General features: G+C 39.6%; 1 protein-coding gene across 1 annotated transcript in view; it reads left to right on the top strand.

The window, feature by feature from the left end:
- LOC148548486 (uncharacterized) overlaps positions 1–20190 on the top strand; it is a 49672-nt gene extending 29482 nt beyond the window's left edge. The window contains exons 2-3 of the mRNA XM_088495629.1: positions 7399–8773; positions 20155–20190. Coding sequence (XP_088351755.1) covers positions 7399–8773; positions 20155–20190 — 1411 coding nt within the window. The remainder of the gene's footprint in view (positions 1–7398; positions 8774–20154) is intronic.
- Positions 20191–26605: the final 6415 nt, after the last annotated feature.

The raw sequence follows: 26605 nt of genomic DNA, 5'->3' as shown, positions 1-26605 counted from the left end.
AGCATAGAAATACTCATTTTTCACTACAGTCTCAATGACATCTATGGCCTCTTCAATGGTTTTCTTTTTGTTGAGTGAGCCTCCTAAAGAATGATCCATTGCCTTCTTTGCTTCATAGGACAGCCCCTCATAAAAGATATGTAGTTGTACCCACTCATTGAACATTTCTGGTGGGCATTTTCTTGTCAGATCTTTGAATCTCTCCCATGCCTCATAGAGTGTTTCTCCATCTTGTTGTCTGAAGGTTTGCACCTCAGCTTTCAGCCTGTTGATTCTTTGTGGAGGGTAAAATCTTACAAAGAATCTGTTCACGACCTCCTCCCATGTAGTTAGCCACTCCTTGGGGAATGATTCCAACCACTTTGCTGCCTTATCTCTAAGTGAGAAAGGGAACAAGAGTAGTTTGTAGATGTCGGGGTGTACCCCGTTGGACTTTACAGTATCACATATCCTCAAGAATGTGCTGAGATGTTGATTAGGGTCTTCTTAGGCACTTCCTCCATATGAGCAATTATTCTGAACAAGTGTGATGAGCTGATGCTTCAGCTCAAAATTATTGGCGTGAATTATTGGCTTTAGGATGCTGCTGCCACAATTTCCTGGGTTTGGGTTGATGTAGGAGCCTAAGACTCTCCTTTCTTGCCCAACATAATTCACTGGGCCTTCTCTAGCATGGTTGTGAGCTTTTTCTTCATGGTGGTTCTCCATATTCTCCTCCATATCTGTTTCAAAATACTCTTCCTCTTCCTCAGCACCAATGACTTCCTTCCCTCTTGCTTCCCTCCTTAATCTAAGGAAGGTCCTCTCAGGTTCAGAATCAAAGGAAGTTGAAGCCCCGCTTCTTCTACCTGTCATGCAACCAACAAGGTAAAAAGTAAGAAAGAAAATGAATGAAGAAATTACTCTTGTTAGAGTGGTTGTTAGTGTGAGTGGTGCAATTAATCAAACAGTTAGAAGAGTGAAAATATCAAAGAAAAAAAGAAATAGGACTCAAGGCAGAAAAAATTGTTGGAAGCTTAAGAAAGGATTGGTCTAAGAAGCTGGATGATGCACTATGGGCCTACAGAACAGCCTAGAAGACTCCCATTAGGATGTCTCCATACCAACTGGTATATGACAAGGCTTGTCAGTTACCAGTTGAACTTGATCATAGAGCATTTTGGGCTCTAAAAATGTTAAACTATGATGAGCAAGCTATTGGAGAAAAGAGATTAATGCAACTCAATGAGCTGGAGGAGTCTAGAAATCAAGAATATGAGAATGCAAAAATCTACAAAGAGAACACAAAAAGGTGGCATGACCAAAAGATAGCAAGAAGGGATTTCACTGAAGGACAGAAGGTGTTACTCTACAACTCAAGACTCAAGTTCTTCCCTGGGAAACTTAAGTCTCGATGGTCAGGACCTTTCACCATACTCAAGGTGTTTCCCTATGGTCATGTGGAGCTCATGGAGGACAAGACTCAGAGAACTTTTACTGTCAATGGCCATAGACTCAAACACTACTTGGGAGGCCCCTTAGAGGAGCAGAGAGTGAGCTATAAGTTCAGCTAAAGATGAAGGAATGTCAAGCTAATGACAATAAAGAAGTGCTAGTTGGGAGGCACCCCAAAACTTTATCCTTTTTTATTTAATTGCCTTTCTTAGAAGTAGTTTAAAATCTATTGCTTTAGATAGTTTAATTTTCAGTCTCACATTTGTGTTACATTACCAAATTAGGATTAGTTTACAATTGTAGATTAGAAAGTTTTATATTAGCTTTGGCAGTTAGATTTTCGTTACACTCTTTTATTTCTTTCTATTCTGGAATTGCAACTTGATGAAGGCATAACTAATGAGGAGTGAATGGGTTGAAAACTAGCTAAATTGCTAAGTTTGGTGTGGCCACCACCAAGGATCACATAGCAGCCCAAGTCACCCAATTTTAAAGCACTTAATATTTTGGGTAAGAACATCAATGTGGCTTAATGAGTTTAGAGGAATTGGAATCAAAAGAAAATGAAAGGATTTATGTTACTCCACTCCTATGAACACATTAAATACACAATGATGGAAACAATTTATTAACATGCCAAAGGATTAAGTTTGGTGTCCCAAGGGACACCGATCAGTTGCAATTCAAATCACTCTTGATGAGAAGGAATGAGAAGGAGTTCTTTTGTCATTACTAATGCGTTCAGTTTCAATTTTAGGAGAGAAGATGCGGCCCACATGGTAAACAACTCACAAAGCAAGGAAGTCAAAGTGTACTTGCACTTTGGAACTCAACACATGCAGAAGACTCTGTGAGAAAAGAGTTGGTGCCTCTTCCCATGCTAGGCGCCACTCCCCAAGTGGGAAAACATTTAACCTTTTTTATTTTCCACCTTTCGACCACACCATTCACCCATTATAAAAGCCTCACCTCCCCATCTCCTCTCCCACTTCAGCAATCCCCAATCACACATGAAGAGCATACACCCCTCATCTTCTTTTCTCTTTCTACTATCTCTCTTCGCCAACTTTCTTTCTTCTTTTTCTTGATTGGGACAATCAAGTCCTAAGTTTGGTGTTGCCAAAACCTTGTTTTGCTTACTCTTTCTTGCAACCTATATTTTTTTCTTGCAACCCACATTTCACAATCTCAAACACACTCTCTCAACCTAATGGCACCACCAAATAGCTCAGCCTCAAAGAAAAGAAAAACCAAAGAACCAACCTCTGGATCCTCAAGCTCTTTCAATGACTATAAGTTCCTCTCCGTATTCAACCAAAATCAATTCTATGGTTGGGTGAGTGAGAGGGAGATCATTCCAGAAGTTGGGTTTCAACTAGGGAGGAATGAGCATATTGAAATCAATATTGAGATCAACAATAGGGGTTGGTCACTTCTATGCAACCCACCAAGGAAAGTGGTAGAGAGCTTGGTGAGGAAATTCTATGCTAATGCAGTACCTCAACCAGGGCAACAATATGGCTACATTAGCTATGTAAGGGGGAAGTCCATTGACTACAGCCCCTCTAGCATAGAAAGAATGCTAATGGTGAGGAGGACAAGCTCCACTCGGAGCTATGAAGAAAGAATGAAGCAGCAAGACCCTGGGTTTGATGAGATCCTGAATGAAATTTGTATGCTGAATGTGCATTGGATAAATGATAAGGATGGGATACCCAACTGATGAGCGGATATTTTATACGCTTTTTGGGGTTAATTTCATGTAGTTTTTATGATGTTTTAGTTAAGTTTTTAGTATATTTTCATTAGTTTCTAGGAAATATTCATATTTCTGGACTTTACTATGAGCTTGTGTGCTTTTCTGTAATTTCAGGTATTTTCTGGCTGAAATTGAGGGAGCTTAGCAAAAATCTGATTCGGGCTGAAAAAGGATTGCTGATGCTGTTGGATTCTGACCTCTCTGCACTCGGAATAGATTTTCTGGAGCTAGAGGAGTTCAATTGGCGCGCTTCTAATTGCGTTGGAAAGTAGACATCCAGGGCTTTCCAGCAATATATAATAGTTCATACTTTGCTCAAGGATAGATGACATAAACTGGCATTCAACGCCAGTTCCATGTTGCAGTCTGGCGTCCAGCGCCAGAAACAGGTTACAAGTTGGAGTTCAACGCTGGAAATAGGTTGCAACCTGGCGTTGAACACCCAAAACAGCCCAGGCACGTGAGAAGCTTTACTCTTAGCCCCAGCACACACCAAGTGGGCCCCAGAAGTGGATTTCTGCACTATCTATCATAGTTTACTCATTTTCTGTAAACCTAGGTTACTAGTTTAGTATTTAAACAACTTTTAGAGATTTATTTTGTATCTCATGACATTTTTAGATCTGAACTTTGTACTCTTTGATGGCATGAGTCTCTAAACTCCATTGTTGGGGGTGAGGAGCTCTGCTGTGTTTCGATGAATTAATGCAATTACTTCTGTTTTCTATTCAAACACGCTTGTTCCTATCTAAGATGTTCATTCGTGCTTCATTATGATGAATGTGATGATCCGTGACACTCATCACCATTCTCAACCTATGAATGTGTGCCTGACAACCACTTCCGTTCTACATTAGATTGAATGAGTATCTCTTAGATTCCTTAATCAGAATCTCCGTGGTATAAGCTAGAATCCATTGGCAGCATCCTTGAGAATCCGGAAAGTCTAAACCTTGTCTGTGGTATTCCGAGTAAGATTCTTGGATTGGATGACTGTGACGAGCTTCAAACTCGTGAGTGCTGGGCGTAGTGACAGACGCAACAGGATAGTAAATCCTATTCCGGTATGATCGAGAACCTACAGATGATTAGCCGTGCGGTGACAGCGCACCTGGACCATTTTCACTGAGAGGAAGGATGGTAGCCATTGACAACGGTGATCCACAAACACACAGCTTGCCATAGTAGGGACGTGCGTGAGTGAAGAAGAAGACAGGGAGAAAGCAGAGATTCAAAAAACAAAGCATCTCCAAAACTCCAACATATTCTCCATTACTGCATAACAAGTATTTATTTCATGCTCTTTTATTCCTCGCAATTCAATTTGATAAGTGAATTGTTTTCTTGACTAAGAGTTACAAGGTAACCCTAGATTGTTTCAAGCCAACAATCTCCGTGGGATTCGACCCTTACTCACGTAAGGTATTACTTGGACGACCCAGTGCACTTGCTAGTTAGTTGTGCGAATTTGTGAAAAATAGTAATATTGACATTGACATGTAACAAATTCGTGCACCAAGTTTTTGGCGCCGTTGTCGGGGATTGTTCGAGTTTGAACAACTGACGGTGAATCTTGTTGCTTAGATTAGGAAAATTTTGTCTTTTGGGTCAGAGTCTTTTATATTCTTTTCAAAAAAAATATTTTTTTTTCAAAAATATTATTTTTCTTTAATAATTTATTTCGTGAGTTTAGTGTCATGTTCTAAGTTTGGTGTCAATTGCATGGTTGTCCTTGTCTTTTAATTTTCGAAATTTGTGTTCTTTATTCTTTCTTCATCTTCAAGTTGTTCTTGTTTATTTTTCTTGTTTGATCTTTAGTTTTTCTTGTTCTGTTTCTTTTCTTGTTTTTCTTGTGCCTTTTCAAAACATTAGTTTTTAAAAAAAAAGTATTTCATTCTTAGTTATTTAAAAATACTTCTTCAAAACAAGTGTTACATTCATAACTCAGTTGGCTAGAGCGTTAGTCTGTGTTCTTGGTAATTGGGTATATTCTTTTCAAAATCTTCTTTTTCAAAAATAATTTTTCTATTCAATCTTGTGCCAAACTTTAAGTTTGGTATTTTCTTGTTGATTTTTCTTTGGTTTTCGAAAATTTTGTTTTGGTTTTCTAAAAATTTTAAGTTTGGTGTTCTACCTTCATGTTCTTGTTGTTCTTGTGATTCTTCAAAGTGTTCTTGAGTCTTCCTTGTGTTTTGATCATAAAATTTTTAAGTTTGGTATTCCTTGGTGTTTTCCCTCCAAAATTTTCGAAAACAAGGAGCATTAGATCTAAAAATTTTAAGTTGTGTGTCTTTTGTGTGTTTTTCTCTTTCATCATAAAATTCAAAAATCAAAAAAATATCTTTTCTTTATTATACTCATAATTTTCGAAAAATTAGCATTAAATTAGTCATCAGATTTAAAAATCATATCTTTTTTAAATCATATCTTTTCCAATCAAATCCTTTCAATCATATCTTTTTCAAAACTTCCTAACCATTTTTTTCTTTCTCTTTCTCTATTTTTTGAAAATCTTCACCCATTTTTATTTATTTTATTTTAATTTATGTTATTTTCGAAATAAATAAATAAATAAATAAATAAAAATATTTTTTCTCTATTTTACATCATCTCCCTTTCTCCATCATGGATCTAAGTGGAAATGAACAGTCTAGAAGGACTCTGGGGTCATATGCTAACCCTACCACTGCTTCATATGGGAGTAGTATCAGTATACCCTCCATTGGAGTCAGTAGCTTTGAGTTGAATCCTCAGCTCATTATCATGGTTCAGCAAAGTTGCCAGTATTCCGGTCTTCTACAGGAAGAACCTACAGAATTTCTGGCACAGTTTTTACAAATTGCTGACACAGTACATGATAAGGAAGTAGATCAGGATGTCTACAGATTATTACTGTTCCCATTTGCTGTAAAAGACCAAGCTAAGAGGTGGTTAAATAACCAACCTAAGGCTAGCATAAAGACATGGAAATAGCTGACAGAAAAATTCCTGAATCAATACTTTCCTCCAAAACGAATGACACAGCTAAGGCTGGACATCCAAGGCTTTAAACAAGGAGATAATGAATCTCTTTATGATGCCTGGGAGAGATACAGAGAGATGCTAAGAAAATGCCCCTCTAAAATGTTTTCAGAGTGGGTTCAGCTAGACATCTTCTATTATGGGCTTACAGAAAGAGCTCAGATGTCTCTAGACTACTCAGCTGGTGGATCTATCCACATGAGGAAGACAATTGAAGAAGCTCAAGAGCTTATTGATACAGTTGCCAGAAATCAGCATCTGTACTTAAGCAGCGAACCTTCCATGAAAGAAGAGGCTAAAACAGTGACTACTGAACTCAGTCTTGCTGAACAAGCTACTGAATTCAATCAGCAATTGGATTTTCTAACAAAACAGTTAGCCGAATTCAAGGAGAGACTACAAAAGACAAGGATGGCTAATATAAATATGGAAGAACAATTAAAGCAAACAAAGCAGCAGCTGTTAAAACAAATAACAGAAGAATGCCAAGCAGTTCAATTAAGAAGTAGGAAAACATTAAATACCCCACCTCAAGGCAGCAGGAAGCCAAGAAATGAGCAAACTACCCAAATTCCATCTGAGGATAGTAAGAGCCCGGGAAAAAATAATTCTGGCGCTAAAACGCCAGAAATTGGGTGGAAGGCTGGCGCTGAACGCCCAAACCATGCTCAGGACTGGCGTTCAACGCCAGAAACAAGCAAGGAACTGGCGTTGAACGCCCAAAGGAAGCACAGTTCTGGCGTTCAGACGCCAGAAACAGATGAGGAGTTGGCGTCTAACGTCACTCCAGCTTCCAACCCTGGCACTCAATTGCCAGTGAGGGATCAGACACACACAAGTGCTGATGACAACCCCTCTAAAAGGGCTTCTTCAACTACTTCTGTAGGAAATAAACCTGCAGCAACCAAAGTTAAGGAATATAAAGCCAAGATACCTTATCCTCAAAAACTCCGCCAAGAGGAGTAGGATAAGCAATTTGCTCACTTTGCAGATTATCTCAGGACTCTTGAAATAAAGATTCCGTTTGCAGAAGCACTTGAGCAAATACCTTCTAATGCCAAGTTCATGAAAGAGATCTTAAGTCATAAGAAGGATTGGAGAGAAACTGAAAAAGTTCTCCTCACTGAAGAATGCAGTGCAGTCATTCTGAAAAGCTTCCCTGAAAAGCTTAAAGATCCCTGAAGCTTTCTGATACCATGCATATCAGAGGGTAATTGTACCAAGATAGCCTTATGTGATCTTAGGGCAAGCATCAACCTAATACATGCATCCACTATCAGAAAGCTTGGTTTAACTGAAGAAGTTAAACCAACCCGGATATGTTTCCAACTTGCTAATGGCTCCATTAAATACCCATCAGGCGTGATTAAGGACATGATTGTCAGGGTTGGGCCATTCGCCTTTCCCACTAACTTCGTAGTGCTGGAGATAGAGGAGCACAAGAGTGCTACTCTCATTCTAGGAAGACCTTTCCTAGCAACTGGACGAACTCTCATTGATGTTCAAAAGGGGGAAGTCACCCTGAGAGTCAATGAGTATGAGTTTAAGTTGAATGCTGTCAATGCCATGCAGCATCCAGACACACCAAAAGACTGTATGAAAGTTGATCTTATTGACTCTTTGGTGGAGGAGATCAACATGGCTGAGAGTCTCGAATTAGAGCTGGAAAACATCTTTAAAGATGTTCCGCCTAATCTAGAGGATTCAGAGGAATTGAAAGATTCTCTGAAATTTCCTCAGGAAGAGAAAAAACCTCATAAACCCGAGCTCAAACCATTACCACCATCCCTGAAATATGCGTTTCTGGGAGAAGGTGATACTTTTCCAGTGATCATAAGTTCTGCTTTAAATCCACAGGAAGAGGAAGCACTAATTCAAGTGCTAAGGACACACAAGACAGCTCTTGGGTGGTCCATAAGTGACTTTAAGGGCATAAGCCCAGCTAGATGCATGCACAAGATCTTATTGGAGGACAATGCTAAGCCAGTGGTTCAACCACAGAGGCGGCTAAATCCTGCAATGAAGGAAGTGGTGCAGAAAGAGGTCACCAAATTACTAGAGGCTGGGATTATTTATCCTATTTCTGATAGCCCTTGGGTGAGCCCTGTTCAAGTTGTCCCCAAAAAGGGAGGCATGACAGTGCTTCATAATGAAAAAAATGAACTGGTTCCTACAAGAACAGTTACAGGGTGGCGCATGTGTATTGACTACAGAAGGCTCAATATAGCCACCAGGAAGGATCATTTTCCTTTACCATTCATAGACCAGATGCTAGAGAGACTAGCAGGTCATGATTATTACTGCTTTTTGGACGGCTATTCAGGCTACAACCAAATTGCAGTAGATCCCCAGGATCAAGAGAAAACAACATTCACATGTCCATCTGGAGTATTTGCTTACAGAAGGATGCCATTTGGGCTGTGTAATGCACTTGTAACCTTTCAGAGATGCATGCTCTCTAATTTCTCTGATATGGTGGAAAAATTTCTGAAAGTCTTCATGGATGACTTCTCAGTATATGGAGACTCATTCAGCTCCTGTCTTGATCACCTGACACTGGTTTTGAAAAGATGCCAAGAGACCAACCTGGTTTTAAACTGGGAAAAATGTCACTTTATGGTGACTAAAGGGATTATCCTTGGGCATAAAATTTCAAACAAGGGAATAGAGGTGGATCAAGCTAAAATAGAAGTAATTGAAAAATTACCACCACCTGCCAATGTTAAGGCAATCAGAAGCTTTCAGGGGCATGCAGGATTCTATAGGAGGTTTATAAAGGATTTTTCAAAAATTGCAAAACCTCTAAGTAACCTGCTAGCTGCTGACACGCCATTCGTGTTTGACACAGAGTGCCTGCAGGCGTTTAAAACTCTGAAAGCTAAGCTGGTCACAGCACCAGTTATCTCTACACCAGACTGGACATTACCATTCGAATTAATGTGTGATGCCAGTGATCACGCCATTGGTGCAGTACTGGGGCAGAGGCATGACAAGCTTCTGCATGTCATTTATTATGCTAGCCGTGTTTTAAATGACGCCCAAAAAGTTTACACAACCACAGAAAAGGAATTACTTGCAGTGGTCTATGCCATTGACAAGTTTAGATCATACATAGTAGGATCAAAAGTGATTGTGTACACTGACCAATGTGCTCTTAAATATCTACTCACAAAGCAGGATTCAAAACCCAGGCTCATAAGATGGGTGTTGCTTCTGCAAGAGTTTGATATAGAAATAAGAGACAGAAAAGGAACAGAGAACCAAGTGGCTGATCATCTGTCCCAGATAGAGCCAGTAGAAGGGACGTCCTTCCCCTCTCTTGAAATCTCTGAAACCTTTCTGGATGAGCATTTGTTTGCCATTCAGGAAACACCATGGTTTGCAGACATTGCAAACTATAAAGCTGCAAGGTTCATACCTAAGGAGTATAGCAGGCAACAAAAGAAAAAATTAATTACTGATGCAAAGTACTACTTGTGGGATGAACCCTATCTCTTTAAGAGATGTGCAGACGGAATAATCCGTAGGTGTGTGCCTAGAGAAGAAGCACAGAGGATCTTATGGCATTGCCATGGATCACAATATGGAGGCCATTTCGGAGGTGAGCGAACAGCCACCAAGGTCCTCCAATGTGGCTTCTACTGGCCTACCCTATATAGAGATTCCCGAGAGTTTGTACGTAACTGTGACAGCTGCCAAAGAGCTGGTAATCTGCCTCATGGTTACGCCATGCCTCAACAAGGGATCTTGGAGATTGAGTTGTTTGATGTATGGGGAATCGACTTCATGGGACCTTTCCCACCATCATACTCAAACACTTATATTCTGGTGGCAGTTGATTATGTATCAAAATGGGTAGAGGCCATTGCCACACCCACTAATGATACTAAGACAGTGCTGAAGTTCCTCCAGAAAAATATCTTCAGTAGGTTTGGTATCCCTAGAGTACTAATCAGTGATGGGGGCACTCACTTCTGCAACAAACAGCTTTACTCTGCCATGGTCCGGTATGGGATTAGCCAGAAGGTGGCCACTCCATATCATCCACAGACAAATGGGCAAGCTGAAATTTCTAATAGAGAACTAAAAAGAATCCTGGAACGGACTGTAAGTACCCGTAGAAAGGACTGGGCAAGAGGCTTGGATGATGCTCTGTGGGCTTACAGAACAGCATTCAAAACTCCTATAGGAACCTCTCCATACCAGCTTGTATATGGTAAGGCCTGTCATCTGCCCGTGGAACTGGAACATAAGGCCTACTGGGCAACCAGATTCCTGAACTTTGATGCCAAACTAGCTGGAGAAAAAAGATTGCTCCAGCTGAATGAGCTAGAGGAATTCAGATTCACTGCTTTCGAAAATGCCAAGCTTTATAAAGAGAAATCTAAAAGGTGGCATGACAGAAAGCTGTCATCTAGAATCTTTGAACCAGGACAAAAGGTTCTGTTGTTTAACTCTAGGCTCAGGCTATTCCCCGGGAAACTGAAATTCCGGTGGAGGGGACCATATATGATTACAAGTGTATCACCATATGGTTATGTGGAGCTTTAAGACATTGATTCTGATAAGAAGTTCATTGTTAATGGACAGAGAATCAAGCACTATCTTGAAGGCAATGTTGAGCAAGAGTGCTCAAGGCTGAGGCTAGATTAAAAAGCTCAGCAAGGTCCAGCTAAAGACAATAAAGAAGCACTTGCTGGGAGGCAACCCAGCCATTGGCATCACTTTTTCTGGAATTTTCCCTATTCTTGATTTTATTTGTTTATATAAAGTTCATTGTTAATAAGGTAAATAGTCCATTGCATAAGTTCACAGGGTTACAGAAGGATTCAGCACGCAAAACAGAGAGAAAAAGCTCACTGGCAAGAAAACGCCAGTAAGAGGCACAATTGGGCGTTCAATGCCCAAAAGAAGCATCCACTGGGCGTTGAACGCCAGTAAGGATAGCTATCTGGGCGTTAAACGCCAGAAAGAAGCTCCTTCTGGGCGTTTAACGTCAGATTTACAGCGTCCTGGGCGTTCAGAAAAATGCCCAGTGACAAAGGAGTTCCTGGCGTTCAACGCCAGAAAGAAGCAACAGCTGGGCGTTGAACGCCTAGGAGAAGCAGCAATTGGGCGTTAAACGCCCAAAACATGCAGCATTTGGGCGTTTAACGCCAGGATGGTGGGGAGGAGGTAAATTCGTTTTTACTTCATATTTTTCATTTTAATTTTAATTTTCATGTTTCAATTCATGATTTCCTGCATAAACATGTTACAAACCCTGATTTCTAAGAACCCTATTTTCTAAAAACCCTACTTTAAAAATATCAAATGTATCTTAATCCATAAACACAAATTCTTTTTTTCAATCCAATCCAACTCTTTTTCAAATTTTCCAAAACAAATCTATCTCTTTTCCTTCTAAAATCTTTTTCAAATCTCCACATTATCTTTTTCAAAATCCAAATTTATCTTTTTCAAATATCTTTCTTATCTTTTCAATCTTAATTCACATCTTTTCATATCATACTTTTTTAAATCATATCTTCTATCTTATCTTTTTAATATTTTTGAAAAACCCACCCCCTCCCTTTTAAATCCACATTCGGCCTCCCTCCTCTCATCCACCATTCTACACTAGCTCTCCTTCTATCCCTCTCCTTTCTTTTCTTTTGCTTGAGGACAAGCAAACCTCTAAGTTTGGTGTGTTTATCCGTGATCACTAAATTATACCCACTAAGATCATGGCTCCTAAAGGAAAATAAACCACTCCAAGAGGCAAGAAAGAGAGTATTCCAAAACCATTTTGGAATCAAGGGAAGTTCTTAACCAAAGAATATTCAGACCATTACTACAAAATAATGGGTCTAAGATCAGTGATTCCAGAAGTCAAGTTTGATCTGAAGGAAGATGAATATCCGGAGATCCAAGAGCAGATTCAAAACAGGAACTGGGAAGTCCTAGCTAATCCTGAAACAAAAGTGGGAAGGAATATGGTTCAGGAGTTCTACGCTAATCTGTGGCAAACAGACAGGCAGAGAATATCTGGAACTGCCCTCTATGACTATCGGACTATGGTCAGAGGAAAAATTGTTCACATCTACCCTGACAAAATCAGGGAGATCTTTAAGCTACCTCAGCTGAAAGATGACCCAGACTCCTTCAATAGGAGAATGATGAGAACAAACAAGAAGAGCAAGGGTGTGACTTAAAGGAACTGAAGCGTCAGAAGTTATCTTTTGAAGGACCAAGCACTCCACAGACTAGAAGAACATCCACATCCCAAACTCAAGGTTGTTGAGCTCTAATCTTAACCTTAACTCTGTGATAATTGTTCTTATTTAAGTTTTACCTTAGAAGTTATAGTAGTAATTAGTAGTTATTTTATCTCCAATTAAGCTATAATTTATTTTTCTCATCATCATTAAACATGAATAAAATAGAAGATTTTATTTAGAATAAGAAGGCAATATTTTTCGAATTTTTAATAAAACAAATTCTAATTGTTTACATGTGGTGGCAATGCTTTCTGCCTTCTGAATGAATGCCTGAACAGAGCATATGTCTTTGGAATTTGATGTTCTTGAATGTTAAATATGTTGGCTCTTGAAAGAATAATGAACATGAGACATGTTATTGATAATCTAAAAAATCATAAAAATGATTCTTGAAGCAAGAAAAAGCAGTGAATACAAAGCTTGCAAAAAAAAAAGCAAGCAGAAAAAGCCAATAGCCCTTAAAACCAAAAGGCAAGGGTAATAAAAAGGATCCAAGGCTTTAAGCATCAGTGGATAGGAGGGCCTAAGGGAATCAAATCCTGGTCTAAGCGGCTAAACCAAGCTGTCCCTAACCATGTGCTTGTGGCGTGAAGGTGTCAAGTGAAAACTTGAGACTGAGCGGTTAAAGTCAAGGTCCAAAGAAAAAAGAAGAGTGTGCTTAAGAACCCTGGACACCTCTAATTGGGGACTTTAGCAAAGCTGAGTCACAATCTGAAAAGGTTCACCCAATTATGTGTCTGTGGCATTTATGTATCCGGTGGTAATACTGGAAAACAAAGTGCTTAGGGCCACAGCCAAGACTCATAAAAGTAGCTGTGTTCAAGAATTAACATACTGAACTAGGAGAATCAATAACACTATCTGAATTCTAAGTTCCTATAGATGCCAATCATTCTGAGCTTCAATGGATAAAGTGAGATGCCAAAACTATTCAGAAGCAAAAAGCTACTAGTCACGCTCATTTAATTAGAATCTGAGCTTCACTCAAAAACTCTGAGATATTATTGCTTCGTGACTTATTTGTATTCTATTTTATTTGTCTAGTTGCTTGGGGACAAGCAACAGTTTAAGTTTGGTGTTGTGATGAGCGGATATTTTATACGCTTTTTGGAGTTAATTTCATGTAGTTTTTATGATGTTTTAGTTAAGTTTTTAGTATATTTTCATTAGTTTCTAGGAAAAATTCATATTTCTAGACTTTACTATGAGTTTGTGTGCTTTTCTGTAATTTCAGGTATTTTCTGGCTGAAATTGAGGGAGCTGAGAAAAAATCTGATTCGGGCTGAAAAAGGATTGCTGATGTTGTTGGATTCTGACCTCTCTGCACTCGGAATGGATTTTCTGGAGCTACAGGAGTCCAATTGGTGCGCTTCTAATTGCATTGAAAAGTAGACATCCAGGGCTTTCCAGAAATATATAATAGTTTATACTTTGCTCAAGGATAGACAATGTAAACTGGCGTTCAACGCCAGTTCCATGTTGCAGTCTGGCGTTGAGCGCCAGAAACAGTTTACAAGTTGGACTTCAACGCCAGAAATAGGTTGCAACCTGGCGTTGAACGCCCAAAACAGCCCATGCACGTGAGAAGCTTTAGTCTCAGTCCCAGCACACACCAAGTGGGCCCCAGAAGTGGATTTCTCCACTATCTATCATAGTTTACTCATTTTCTATAAACCTAGGTTACTAGTTTAGTATTTAAACAACTTTTAGAGATTTATTTTGTATCTCATGACATTTTTAGATCTGAACTTTGTACTCTTTGACGGCATGAGTCTCTAAACTCCATTGTTAGGGGTGAGGAGCTCTGCTGTGTTTCGATGAATTAATGCAATTACTTCTATTTTCTATTCAAACACGCTTGTTCCTATATAAGATGTTCATTTGTGCTTCATTATGATGAATGTGATGATCCGTGACACTCATCACCATTCTCAACCTATGAACGTGTGCCTGACAACCACTTCCGTTCTACATTAGATTGGATGAGTATCTCTTAGATTCCTTAATCAGAATCTCTGTGGTATAAGCTAGAATCCATTGGCAGCATCCTTGAGAATCCGGAAAGTCTAAACCTTGTCTGTGGTATTCCGAGTAGGATTCTGGGATTGGATGACTGTGATGAGCTTCAAACTCGAGAGTGCTGGGCGTAGTGACAGACGCAAAAGGATAGTAAATCCTATTCCGGTATGATCGAGAACCTACAGATGATTAGCCGTGCAGTGACAGCGCACCTAGACCATTTTCACTGAGATGAAGGATGGTAGCCATTGACAACGGTGATCCACCAACACACAGCTTGCCATAGGAGGGACGTGCGTGCGTGAAGAAGAAGACAGGGAGAAAGCAGAGATTCAAAAGACAAAGCATCTCCAAAATTCGAACATATTCTCCATTACTGCATAATAAGTATTTATTTCGTGCTCTTTTATTCCTCGCAATTCAATTTGATAAGTGAATTGTTTTCCTGACTAAGAGTTACAAGGTAACCATAGATTGCTTCAAGCCAACAATCTCCGTGGGATTCGACCCTTACTCACGTAAGGTATTACTTGGATGACCCAGTGCACTTGCTAGTTAGTTGTGCAAATTTGTGAAAAATAGTAATATTGACATTGACATGTAACAAATTCGTGCACCACCAACCAATTGAGGAGAAGAGATTTGAACCCCCAAGAAAGAGGGTGGTTAGAATTTGTGAGGAGGTCCCTAATCCCCACATCTAACACTTCAGAGGTGTCCAAAGAGAGAGCTGTGCTCATCTACAGCATCATGAAAGGAGAGAACATCAACGTGGGGGAGATGATCGCCAACAACATCAACAAAGTGCTGAAAAGCACCAGTGACAACACAAGGTTGGCCTTTTCTAGCATTATACAGAGGCTATGTGATGAGACTAGAGTTGAAAAGATCATTGATGAGGTACTTGTGAAGCAAGATAAATTCATAACTGCCAAAAAGATGGCCAAAGTGGTGGCTATTCACCCACTCAACAGGGCCAGAGAACAAAGAGCTCATGCTCATGGACCACAACAACAACAAGAAGAGGAAGAGGCAGAAGAGCAACCCCACTTCTTATCACTTCAACCACCACCACAATACCAATATCAGCAATTCCCAGAAGGATTCAACTGGGAACAATTGCAAGGATATGTACACCAAATGAAGGGAGACTTACACCACTTGAGGGAAGATGTCAATCAACTCAAGGAGACTCAACAACAACAATTGAGCCAAGTCAACCAGAACATTCAACAACTCCATGAGGGTTTTGAGAACCTCAAGGAGTAGCAAGAACAATTTGACTAGGGAGAAGTGCGAAGTGCACTGGACAAAATAGTAGAGCAAGGCAAGTGGTAACAGAGGAACTTGGTTGAATTCATAAATCTCTATGATGCTAGAACCAAATCCAGGAGGCAGTATGACATCAATACACAAGCGAAGCTGAATAACTTGTGCAACACCATGGCCGCTCTAAACCCAGGATACCAAACCTTCATGCAAGGAATGGAAGAGCTAAGTGTAAGACAAGAGGAAATTCTAGCCAGACATAAGGAAGATGAAAGGAATTACATGAGGAGGCTAGGATTTTGGAAGCCCAAGGATGCCAAAGCACAAGAAGGATCCTCCAAGCCAGATGAAGGTGGCTCCTCTCCTTCCAAGAAGAAGGACAAAGGAAAAGGGCCAATGAACTAAAGATGAAACTGCTCAAGGTTGTTGAGTCCCATGGTTGACACTTTCTAATTTCTGAAATCATGTTTTAAGCTTTTGTTTGATTTACTTTTTGAATAAATAATCATGCTAGGATAGTTTATGATTATTGCTTAGTTTTAATTCCTGTTTGAAGTATTGATGAGTTTTTTTTTTACAAGAAAGAAAATGCCATGTATTTCAAGTCTTCATTTCAACATAAATAAAAGTAGAGCTTGTCTCCATAAGAGTTACTGTGAGTTGTGCAAAAATAATGAGAGGGACCAAGGCCAAGAGAGATCATCAAACAAACTAAGAAATAAGAAACTAAGTGTGGAATCTTGGATGAACTAAAAAGAAAATGAGTCATGGAGAGCAACTTGTCCTAGAAGGTGTAACAAGGGAAGGTCAAGGGGTGTTCCTAGAATATCCATAGAACCAAGAGGTAGTAAGGAATAAAGGCCTAAGGCTCTGAGCATCAACTACTGGGATGGAAAAAGAAACATTAAAAAGCTCAAAAAGAATTAAAGATCTTAGTAGATGCTTGTGGTGAAGATGTGTCAAGAAGAGACCTGGGCAAGTAAATTCTTAGGGGTGTCTCAACACCTAGTACCCTAAAACCAACTGGTTTGGGAGTGCTAATTGAAAGCATAATTAAAGGGTTGTCTTGAGACAAAACACTTAGAGTCGTGGTCAAAAAAGCAAAACAACCCTTAATACTTCAAGGTGACAATCAATAGAAAGGACCCCTAAAGCCTATACCTGAATGAACCCTCAAGGATCCAAGAACTTTTCATGACATTAAAACATTCATACATGTGTTGAACACTTAGTTTTACTCTTAGCTGTATTGCAATCATTCAAAGCCAAGGCCTCAAGTTATAAAGGCTTACTCACATTGATTTGCTTGGGACAAGCAAAGCTTAAGTTTGGTGTTGTGATGACTTGCATCATCTACCCTTCTTTCTTGCATAAAGAATACCATAAAAGAGCATAAATCTCATTTGATCAGTACAATTTATGCATTATTTGATGAATATTATGGTACACTACTTTGAGATGAGTTATGCTGAATTTCAGGTGAAAAAGGCATAAAAAATGGGTAGAAGACAAACAAGAAGCTGGGCGTGTGAAACTGGCGTGACACTTGGGAGCAAACGCCACAAAAATGCACTGGCGTGGCACGCCACTACTAAATTCTAGAGGGGAGATCCAAGCATGCATGTGGGCGTGGCACGCTAGTACAAAGTTCTAGGAAGCAACAATGGAGGAAATGAAAGGGGCGTGGCACGCCTAACCCATCAACTACTATGGGCGTGCCACCTGAGCAAAGGGGCATGGCACGCCAACTTGACATTCCAAGAAGAACCTCCACTATGGCGTGCCACTTGGTATCGAAGGCGTGGCACGCCAGCTCCAAGAAGTCACTTGGGCGTGCCACTTGAGAACCCAGGTGTGGCACACCAAGCTTGAAGAGTTCACAAATCCAGGGGCGTGCCACTTGAATAGCATGGTGTGGCACGCTGGTACAATTATCCAGAGAAGGGCCTGAAGGCAATTGAAGATTGGTCGTGCCATTTGAAGTCGAAGGCGTGGCACGCCAACCTCTCAACCTCACTAAGGCGTGCCACTTGAGAAACCAGGCGGGGCACGCCAATGCACAAAGATAACAAAAGCAAGGACTGGGTGTGCCACTTGGTGTCGAAAGCGTGGCACACCAACCCAAGCATGTCACTATGGCGTGCCACTTGAAGGCTGAGGCGTGGCACGCCAACTACTGGAACCAAGACAAGATCATGGGCGTGGCACGCCAACCTTTAGGCGTGGCACGCTGGTATAAGTTTTCAGAGAGGATGAAGGAGGCCAATTACATGGGGCGTGCCACTTGGTATCGAAGGCGTGGCACGCCACTCACTATTCTTTACTTAGGCGTGCCACTTGAATCCCAGGCGTGGCACTCCAGTGCCATTCAGAGAACAAAGAAGCATTGAGGTGTGCCACTTGAGTTCGTGGCGTGGCACGCCAAACAGAGGAACCACTCACTCATAAAGGGGCGTGGCACACCAGACCCTGGGCGTGCCACACTAGTTCAACTTTCCAGAGAAGATTAGCTAAGCATAGAGCAAGGGCGTGGCACGCCAGACCCTGGGCGTGCCATGCTAGTTCAAGTTTCCAGAGGACAAGGGAAAAGGAAAAAGGCTAGGGCGTGCCACTTGAGCTCGAAGGCGTGGCACACCAAGGTTGTTAAAGAGACGAGCGTGCCACTTGAAGGGCTGGGCGTGGCACGCCAAGCTAAAAGCAAAGGGCACGTGACACGCCACTAGAGCGCCAATCACACGCCAGCTGGGAGATCACACTTATTGAGCTTCTTTTTCCTCCAAAATGTAATTTTCCTTTTTCACTTTTGTAATTTTTTTTATTTTACTAGGAGTAGTATAAATACCCCCAAGGAGTACTGAAGAAGGGGGTTAAGTAGTCAGTTTTAGATCCACTTTTACACGTCACTTTTGAGTACTTTTTGAGCTATGAGTAGCTAACTTCCCTCTCATTGAGAGAGGGAGCTCTGTTGTACTTAATGGATTGATAATAGTGAAATTCTTCTTCTCTTCATCTTCTTTTTGATTTGCTAGAAGGAATTTTGTTCTTAATGCTTAGTGTTCAATTATCTTGGGAAAGAGATTGAATGCAATTGGGTTTCATGGGAACCTTGGGAAAGGAAATATGAAACCATGCTTGAAATCCCTTCTCACACTTGAGTAGACTCTGAGTTTTGGTGTTTGGATATGTGACATATAATCCTCCCTCTACTTAGACCTATGATGGTGTGTGGTATAATCAGGGACCAAACATATCTCTCTTCATGAGCAATTAGACCAAGGAATTGGCTATTGATCAAGATCTGAGAGATTGAGTCACCAAGGGATTGGGGATCAATCAATCATGATTGCCAAGAGGTCAATGAGTAGCATGATTGAAGAAGATATAAGCTAGATTTGATCCAAAGAGACAACATCTCCAAATCTCAATGAATTTCCCCATTCTTATCTATCCATTTCTTTATAGCTTAATTTTACATTCAGCAATTTCCCATTCCCATTTACATTCAAGTCATTTATGATTCTGCAATTTACATTCTGCCATTTCTATTTCTACATTTTATTGCCCTTTTTTTATTCTAGTCATTTACATTTATGTCATTTACAATTCTGCACTTCACAATCTTATTGATCCGCTTGACTAATTTATCAATTAATTAAAACTGCTCGAATTTGCCAATCTCTGTGGATACGATCCCACTCTACTGTGGGTTATTACTTGACGATAATTTTGCTGTGCTTGCCAAAAGAATCCACCAGATGCTTGAAAGATTGGTAGGACATGAGTATTATTACTTCCTGGATGGGTATTCGGGCTACAATCAAATTTTTGTAGACCCCAAAGATCAGGAAAAAACTTCATTTACTTGTCCATATGGTGTCTTTGCTTATAGGAGAATGCCCTTTGGATTGTGCAATGCACCTGCAACATTCCAAAGGTGCATGCTCTCCATTTTTTCAGACATGATTGAGAAGTTCATAAAAGTATTCATGAAGTCTTTAAGCGGCAATTACATGAAGTGTTATTCACAGTAAAGTACATAGTAAAAGATCTCAAAGTACAAGAAAGTAAAGTGCTAGAAAGAAAGTTTGTGAAGCCAAGATCTCAAAGAGGGCGTGCCACTTGGTGTTATGGGCGTGGCACGCGAGGCTTAAGTTCCAGAGGAGTGATTTTGAGCCCTACTATGGGTGTGGCACGCCAAGAAGTGGGCGTGGCACGCCGGGGCATATGCCAGCCTGACCTCTTCTCATTCAAATAAATATATCTTGAGCTACACAACTCCAAATGAGATGATTCCAGTGCCATTAGAAAGTAGACATCTAGATATTTCCAACCATATATAACACTTTATAATGGACACTGGAATTGAGAAAGATATTGACCCTGAAAATACAGGGAGAAAAACACATCACTGCAGAGTTACCAACCTGACTTCTTCATCTTCAAAGGAACATAACTTGGGTTGTAGAGGTCCAAATGATGTGATCTTGGTGGCATTGGAATGCTTACATCAAGAACTTTCCAACGATATATAACACTTTAGGGTGGACGTTAAAACTGGAGGTGAAAAATGGCATTATTTTAGCGTTGCAAAATCTGGGCGTGCCACTTGACATCAAAGGCATGGCACGCCAGCTTTATTTTCATAATGGGCGTGCCACTTGAAATTCAAGGTGTGGCACACTAGTTCTAATGGCCAGCGAGTATCATTGAAGGCGTGGCACATCAAAGAGTGGGCGTGGTAGGCCAGTTTCATAATATATGGGCGTGGCACGCCAAAGAGTGGGCGTGGCACGCCGGGCTACCTGACAGACTGACCTATTCACCTTCAAATGGGCATAACTTGAGCTACAGAGGTCCAAATGAGTTGATTCAAATAGCGTTGGAAAGCTAACATCTAGAGATTTCCAACAATATTTAATACTTTAAGGTGGACATTCAATTTGAGGCCGAAACAAATCCATCAATTCAGCATTGCAAAGTGGGTCATACTCCAAAGGGCAAAATCAAGTGGGAGTGGCACTTGGAACCACACGCCAACTTCTCCCTGCAGCCCCCAACCTTCAATCAAGCCCACTCCAACTCTCATTCAAGACACAATTATCAATCAATCAAGGCAACAAGAAGCATATAGAATACTTTGTTTTCATTTCATTGTAATTTGCTTTTAATTTCATTTAAGTTTGTAATTTAGGAGAGCCTATATAAAGGCATTAGTTTCATAGAATTACTCATGGCTGGATTAGGGGAAATCTTCGGACCCTCTCTATTCACCATCAATTTCTTCTCTTTTCTTTCTTACTTTATAAATAATTTAGTTATGAATTACTAACTCTTTCCATTGGGAAAGAGAGCTCTATTATTTTTTAATGGATTGATTGTTTTTATTCTTCTTCTTCTCTTTATCTCTCTTTGATTTACTAGAAAAAATTTTGTTCTTCATGATAGCATTCAATTATCTTGGAAAAAAGATTGAATATAATTAGGTTTTATGGGAACCTTGGAAGAGGAAACATAAAACCATGCTTGAGATTCTTTCTCACACTTGAATAGGATTTGGGTTTTGGTGTTTGGATATGGTAAGATATAATCCTCCCTCTACTTGGACCTATAATGGTGTGTGGTATAATCAGGGACCAAGCATATCTCTCTTCATGAGCAATTAGACCAAGGAATTGGCTATTGATCAAGATCTGAGAGATTGAGTCACCAAGGGATTGGGACTCAATCAATCATGATTGCCAAGAGGTCAATGAGTTGCATGATTGAAGATGAGATGAAATCAATTAATCCGGAGAATGCAATATCTCTTGATCCCAATACTTATTTTATCTTTCTTTCTTTTATTTACTTTATGGTTATTTACATTTTCTGCACTTTACATTTCTAGCACTTTACTTTCTTGTACTTTACTTTCTTGCACTTGATTGCTTTCCTTTACTTTCATGTCATTTACATTTCTTGTTGATTATCTCTCCTTAATGAATAGTCTAACTAGGATAATCAATTAACTATTATTTGCCTTAGTTCGTTAATCTCTATGGATACGATCCCACTCCATTGTGGGTTATTACTTGACGATACTTTGGTGCGCTTGCCAAAATAACAGATTCACCATCCATTTTTGAATGGGGTGTGAATTCAGATTCATCAAGTTTTATGGCGCCGTTGCCGGGGATTAATTGTGATTAACAAACTATCGGTTGGTTGATTACCTAGATTAGACACTTTTTTTTGTCATTTAATTTCTTTTTATTTTCTCTTGCTACTATGGTGTTTGTGTTATTGCCTTACTAAGAATCCCTCATCTGTGACAATGGGGATTCCAATTTCTTTTGGTGATTATTGTTTGAGACAGAGCATTTTAAAAGTAAGAATGGAGTCTACCTCATCTTTTAATCAATCATGTCATATGGGATATTGCCCACCACCACAAAATGATTCTAGTCATTTTTCTAATGGTGGCTGGAAATATCACCAAGGAATGATAGAGTATGAGCAATCAAATAAAATGGAATACCTCCCAAAGCCACAAAATAGTTCATATTGTTATGATAACTACCAAAATTTTGGCTGGGATTTTAATGTTGCATACCCCATTCATCAAGGACTATCATCCAATAATTGTCCAACCTATGCACCTCCACAAAATCTTCTAGAATTTGCAATAGAAGAACTCTCCAAGAGATATCTCTTCATTGCCCAACTCAGTGAGTTTTTAAGGCAAAATGTAAAAGAGGTAATTGAAGATATGGAAATCTCAAGGAGAAATCAAGAAGAGCAAATGAGACAATTAGCACAATATTTTGTTGCTGAACCAACCAATGTCTTCCCTTGGCCAGGGAAAGAATATCATGCCATCAGTCTAAGGAGTGGAGAAGTGCTTAATAAGGGTGAAAATGAGGAATTGGTAGAGCAAGAGAAAGAGATCCTTGTACCAAGTGAGCCACCATTCCAAGAAGTTCTTGATAAAGAGGATACTCCAACCATCTCACAACACCTAAGTTTTGAAAACAAAGAAGTGAAGACAATCAACAAAAGCACCAAAGAGAGGATGGTGACCAAGAAAAGAAGGATAATATCCATGAAGAAGAGGTCAACCAAAAGCCATCCCACTCCTACCCCAACAAGCAAGTTTACTCAAGCTAACAACAAAAGAGAGCTTGTTGGGAAGAGGCCTACACAGGGGACATCAACTTGCTCTTCTCTCCCCGTGAGGTCATTCCTCTTAACAAACTAGAAGAAGAGGAAGAAAATTGAGAACAACATGTCAAACTAATGACACTAAAAGAGCACTTGTTGGGAGGCAACCCAACCATAGGTAACATTTTCATTCTTTGCTTTGTTTATTTTCAATAATTTGACATATGATTGTATTCTAAGTTTGGTGTTGCCATGTAACAATTTGAGTTTGAATCTTCACTGGGTACTTGCAACATTCTAAAATGAGGGTGTCATACTAAGTTTGGTATTGCCACTTATTTTTCATTCAAAGTACCATGCATACACCACTTATTAATGCAATCACATTGTCTCTGTTTTTACTTCTTGTGCCTTTATTGTATCCTTAATTTTTGCTTGCCTAAACCACATGTATTACTAACACTCTATTGTTTAAGACATTCATGAACTATCATAAACTCCATCACCACTGTTTTATTTGTTGCTTGAGGACAAGCAATCATTCTAAGTTTGGTGTGGGAAGGGGAAGAATAGGAGGAAAGTGACAACAACAATGAAGATGAACTACAAGGTGGTAAAGTTTCTTTTCCTCTTATTTGTTTTCAGTACATTTAAATTGCATGCTTGTCTTCTATTTTCTTTGTATACATGTGTGTTGTGAATAAGCATAGCTTGATTGTTGAATTGGAACATGTTGCTGTGATATTATGACTACCATCTTGAGCTTTGTGAGTTCAAAAGTAATTTAGTTTCATGATCATAAACAAACAAGGTCATTAAAGAAGAACTTAGCATGGGCATATAAGTATTGGAAGGCTAGCATGATTATTGTTCTTCAATTGCATTTGAATTTGTTTGATTGAAGTTTTCATCTAGGACATTTTATGAAATTTTTGAAATCATGAAAACCTTGAAGAAGCAAACGCAAATAAGTCAAGAAAAAGAAAAGGGAAAGAATGAGAAAGTTGAAGGCTTTGAGTACCAATGACAATTTATTTGTTAAGTACTTGTGGTGTTTATGTATCAAGCAAAAAGTTTGAAAACAAAACACTTAGAGTCAAGGCTAGGCTCAAGTGCAAAAGCACTCCCTCAAAGCTCAAGGCTCTGAGCATCAATGATTAGAGAGTAAAGAAAAGAAACAAATAAGCTTAAAGAGTCCTCTAATTAAATTCTTATGGTGCTTATGTATCAAGTGGTAATACTTGAAAACAAAGCATTTAGAGTCGTAACTTTCAACACATGGTGCAAAGCACCCAAAAAGTTAAGCTAAGAAAAGAATGAAAAGCTTATTTCAAGGAAGGAACATAAAGAAAAAGATTTCATAAAATGAGCTAGATAGAAGCATCAATCATTTGAATGTCTTTTGTGATTGTAGCATGCATAAGAAACTAGCCAACCATGAGAATAAAAATTGCTACTCTTCTCACCTTGGTTTGTCAAACTTTATTGCATGATTCTTTGTTTGCTTGAGGACAAGCAAAGTTTAAGTTTGGTGTTGTGATGACTGCGCATCATGTACCCTTTTTCTTATCTAAAAGGACCATAAAAAAGAGCATAATCTCATTTATCAATGAAATTTCATGAACCAAATGATATATATTATGGAATATTGCTTTGAAATGGGTTGTGTTGAATTTCAGGTGAAAAAGAGCAACAAAAGGGGAAGGAAAACAACAAATAAAAATGGGCGTGTGAAGCTGGGTGTGCCACTTGAAGCTTTGGGCATGGCATGCCAAGCTTTTGAACCAACTTTCAACAATGGGCGTGCCATTTGAAGCTCTGGGCGTGGCACGCCAGGCCAACATTCCAACAAAGAAGGTTGAAGAATTTTACATGGGCGTGCCACTTGGAGCTCCGGGCGTGGCATCCAAGTTTGTGAAGCCAAGATCTCAAAGAGGGCGTGCCACTTGGTGCTATGGGCATGGCACGCCAGGCTTAAGTTCCAGAGGAGTGATTTTGAGCCCCACTATGGGCATGGCACGCCCATGTAAAATTCTTCAACCTTCTTTGTTGGAATGTTGGCCTGGCATGCCACGCCCAGAGCTTCAAGTGGCATGCCCATTGTTGAAAGTTGGTTCAAAAGCTTGGCGTGCCATGCCCAGAGCTTCAAGTGGCACGCACAGCGTCACACGCCCATTTTTATTTGTTATTTTCCTTCCCCTTTTGTTGCTCTTTTTCACCTGAAATTTAACACAACCCATTTCAAAGCAATGTTCCATAATATATATCATTTGGTTCATGAAATTGCATTGATAAATGAGATTATGCTCTTTTTATGGTCCTTTTAGATAAGAAAAAGGGTACATGATACGCAGTCATCATAGACCTTTAATTTGATAGTTTTAATCTTTATTTGATCCCACTAGATGCCTTGATGTGTTTGCTAGTGATTTCAGATTGAAAAGGGATAGGAAAGGATCAAAGGAGTGAAAGGAAAGCATACAAAGTGGAGAAATCATGAAAAGCCAAAGATTTGGAGAAAGCCTATGGACGCGCGCACGCACGGTGCGCTTCCGCGCGGATTGCGAAAAGCTACAGGGGCACGCACGCGCGCTGTGCGCGTACGCGCCGAAGGCCGCACGTGATTTCTTTAGTCAAACACGTGTCTGGCGATTTTGGAGGGTTTCTGGCCCCATTTGGAGCTGAGTTTATGGCGGAGAAAGGCTAAATAGACCAAGGAATGAAGGGGAAGGCATCATTCACACATCATAGAACACACAAACACACTTGAGGTTTAGTTCTAGTTAGTTTTTAGAGAGAGAAGCTCTCACTTCTCTCTAGGATTAGGAGTATGATTAAGTTTAGGTCAATAATCTTAGATCTAGGTTTTAATTCATGCTTTCATCTTCTTCTACCCTTGAATTCTTTGTTGTTACATTCATCATTCTTCTATTGTTTGTTATAATTTCTTCTACCTTGTTCCTATGCTTTGTTGTGGATATACTTTTGTTCATTCTATTTTATTTCAATTCAATTTGAGGTAATTCATGGTAATTGTGTTTCCTTTGATTGTTGTTATTAATTCCTTGCAATACATGTTGTTAGATTTCATTGTTGTTGCCAATTTACTATGCTTCTCTTTTGTACCTTCCAAGTGTTTGATAAAATGCTTGGTTGGATTTTAGTATAGATTTTATTCCTCTTGGCCTAGGTGGAATAATTAGTGACGCTTGAGTTATCTAATTCCTTTGTTGATTGATAATTAGAAGTTGCTAATTGATTTGGATACCACTAAAGCTAGTCTTTCCCTTGGGAGTTGGCTAGGACTTGTGCAATCAAGTTAATTCATCCACTTGACTTTCCTCCATGGTTAGAGGTTAACTAAGTGGTAGCAATGGACAATTGTGGTCACAATTAAGGAGGATAACTAGTATAGGACTTCTAATCTCATTCCTTGTCAAGAGCTTTTATAGTTGTTAGTTTATTTTCATTGCCATTTACATTTCATGCCTCTTATCCCAAAAACCCCAAACATACCTCATAACCAATATCAAGACACTTTATCGTAGTTTCTAGGGAGAACGACCCGAGGTTTGAATACTTCGGTTTATAAATTTAGGGGTTTGTACTTGTGACAAACAATCTTTTGTATGAAAGGATTATTGTTTGGTTTAGAAACTATACTTGCAACGAGATTTCATTTGTGAATTCTATACCACACAAA

This window comes from Arachis ipaensis, chromosome B8 (genome assembly GCF_059453495.1).
Source record: "Arachis ipaensis isolate K30076 ecotype BB chromosome B8, ASM5945349v1, whole genome shotgun sequence".
NCBI classification, from domain to species: Eukaryota; Viridiplantae; Streptophyta; class Magnoliopsida; order Fabales; family Fabaceae; genus Arachis; species Arachis ipaensis.
The sequence above is the reverse complement of the archived record's forward strand: the minus strand, read 5'-3'. Positions and strand labels throughout refer to the sequence as shown.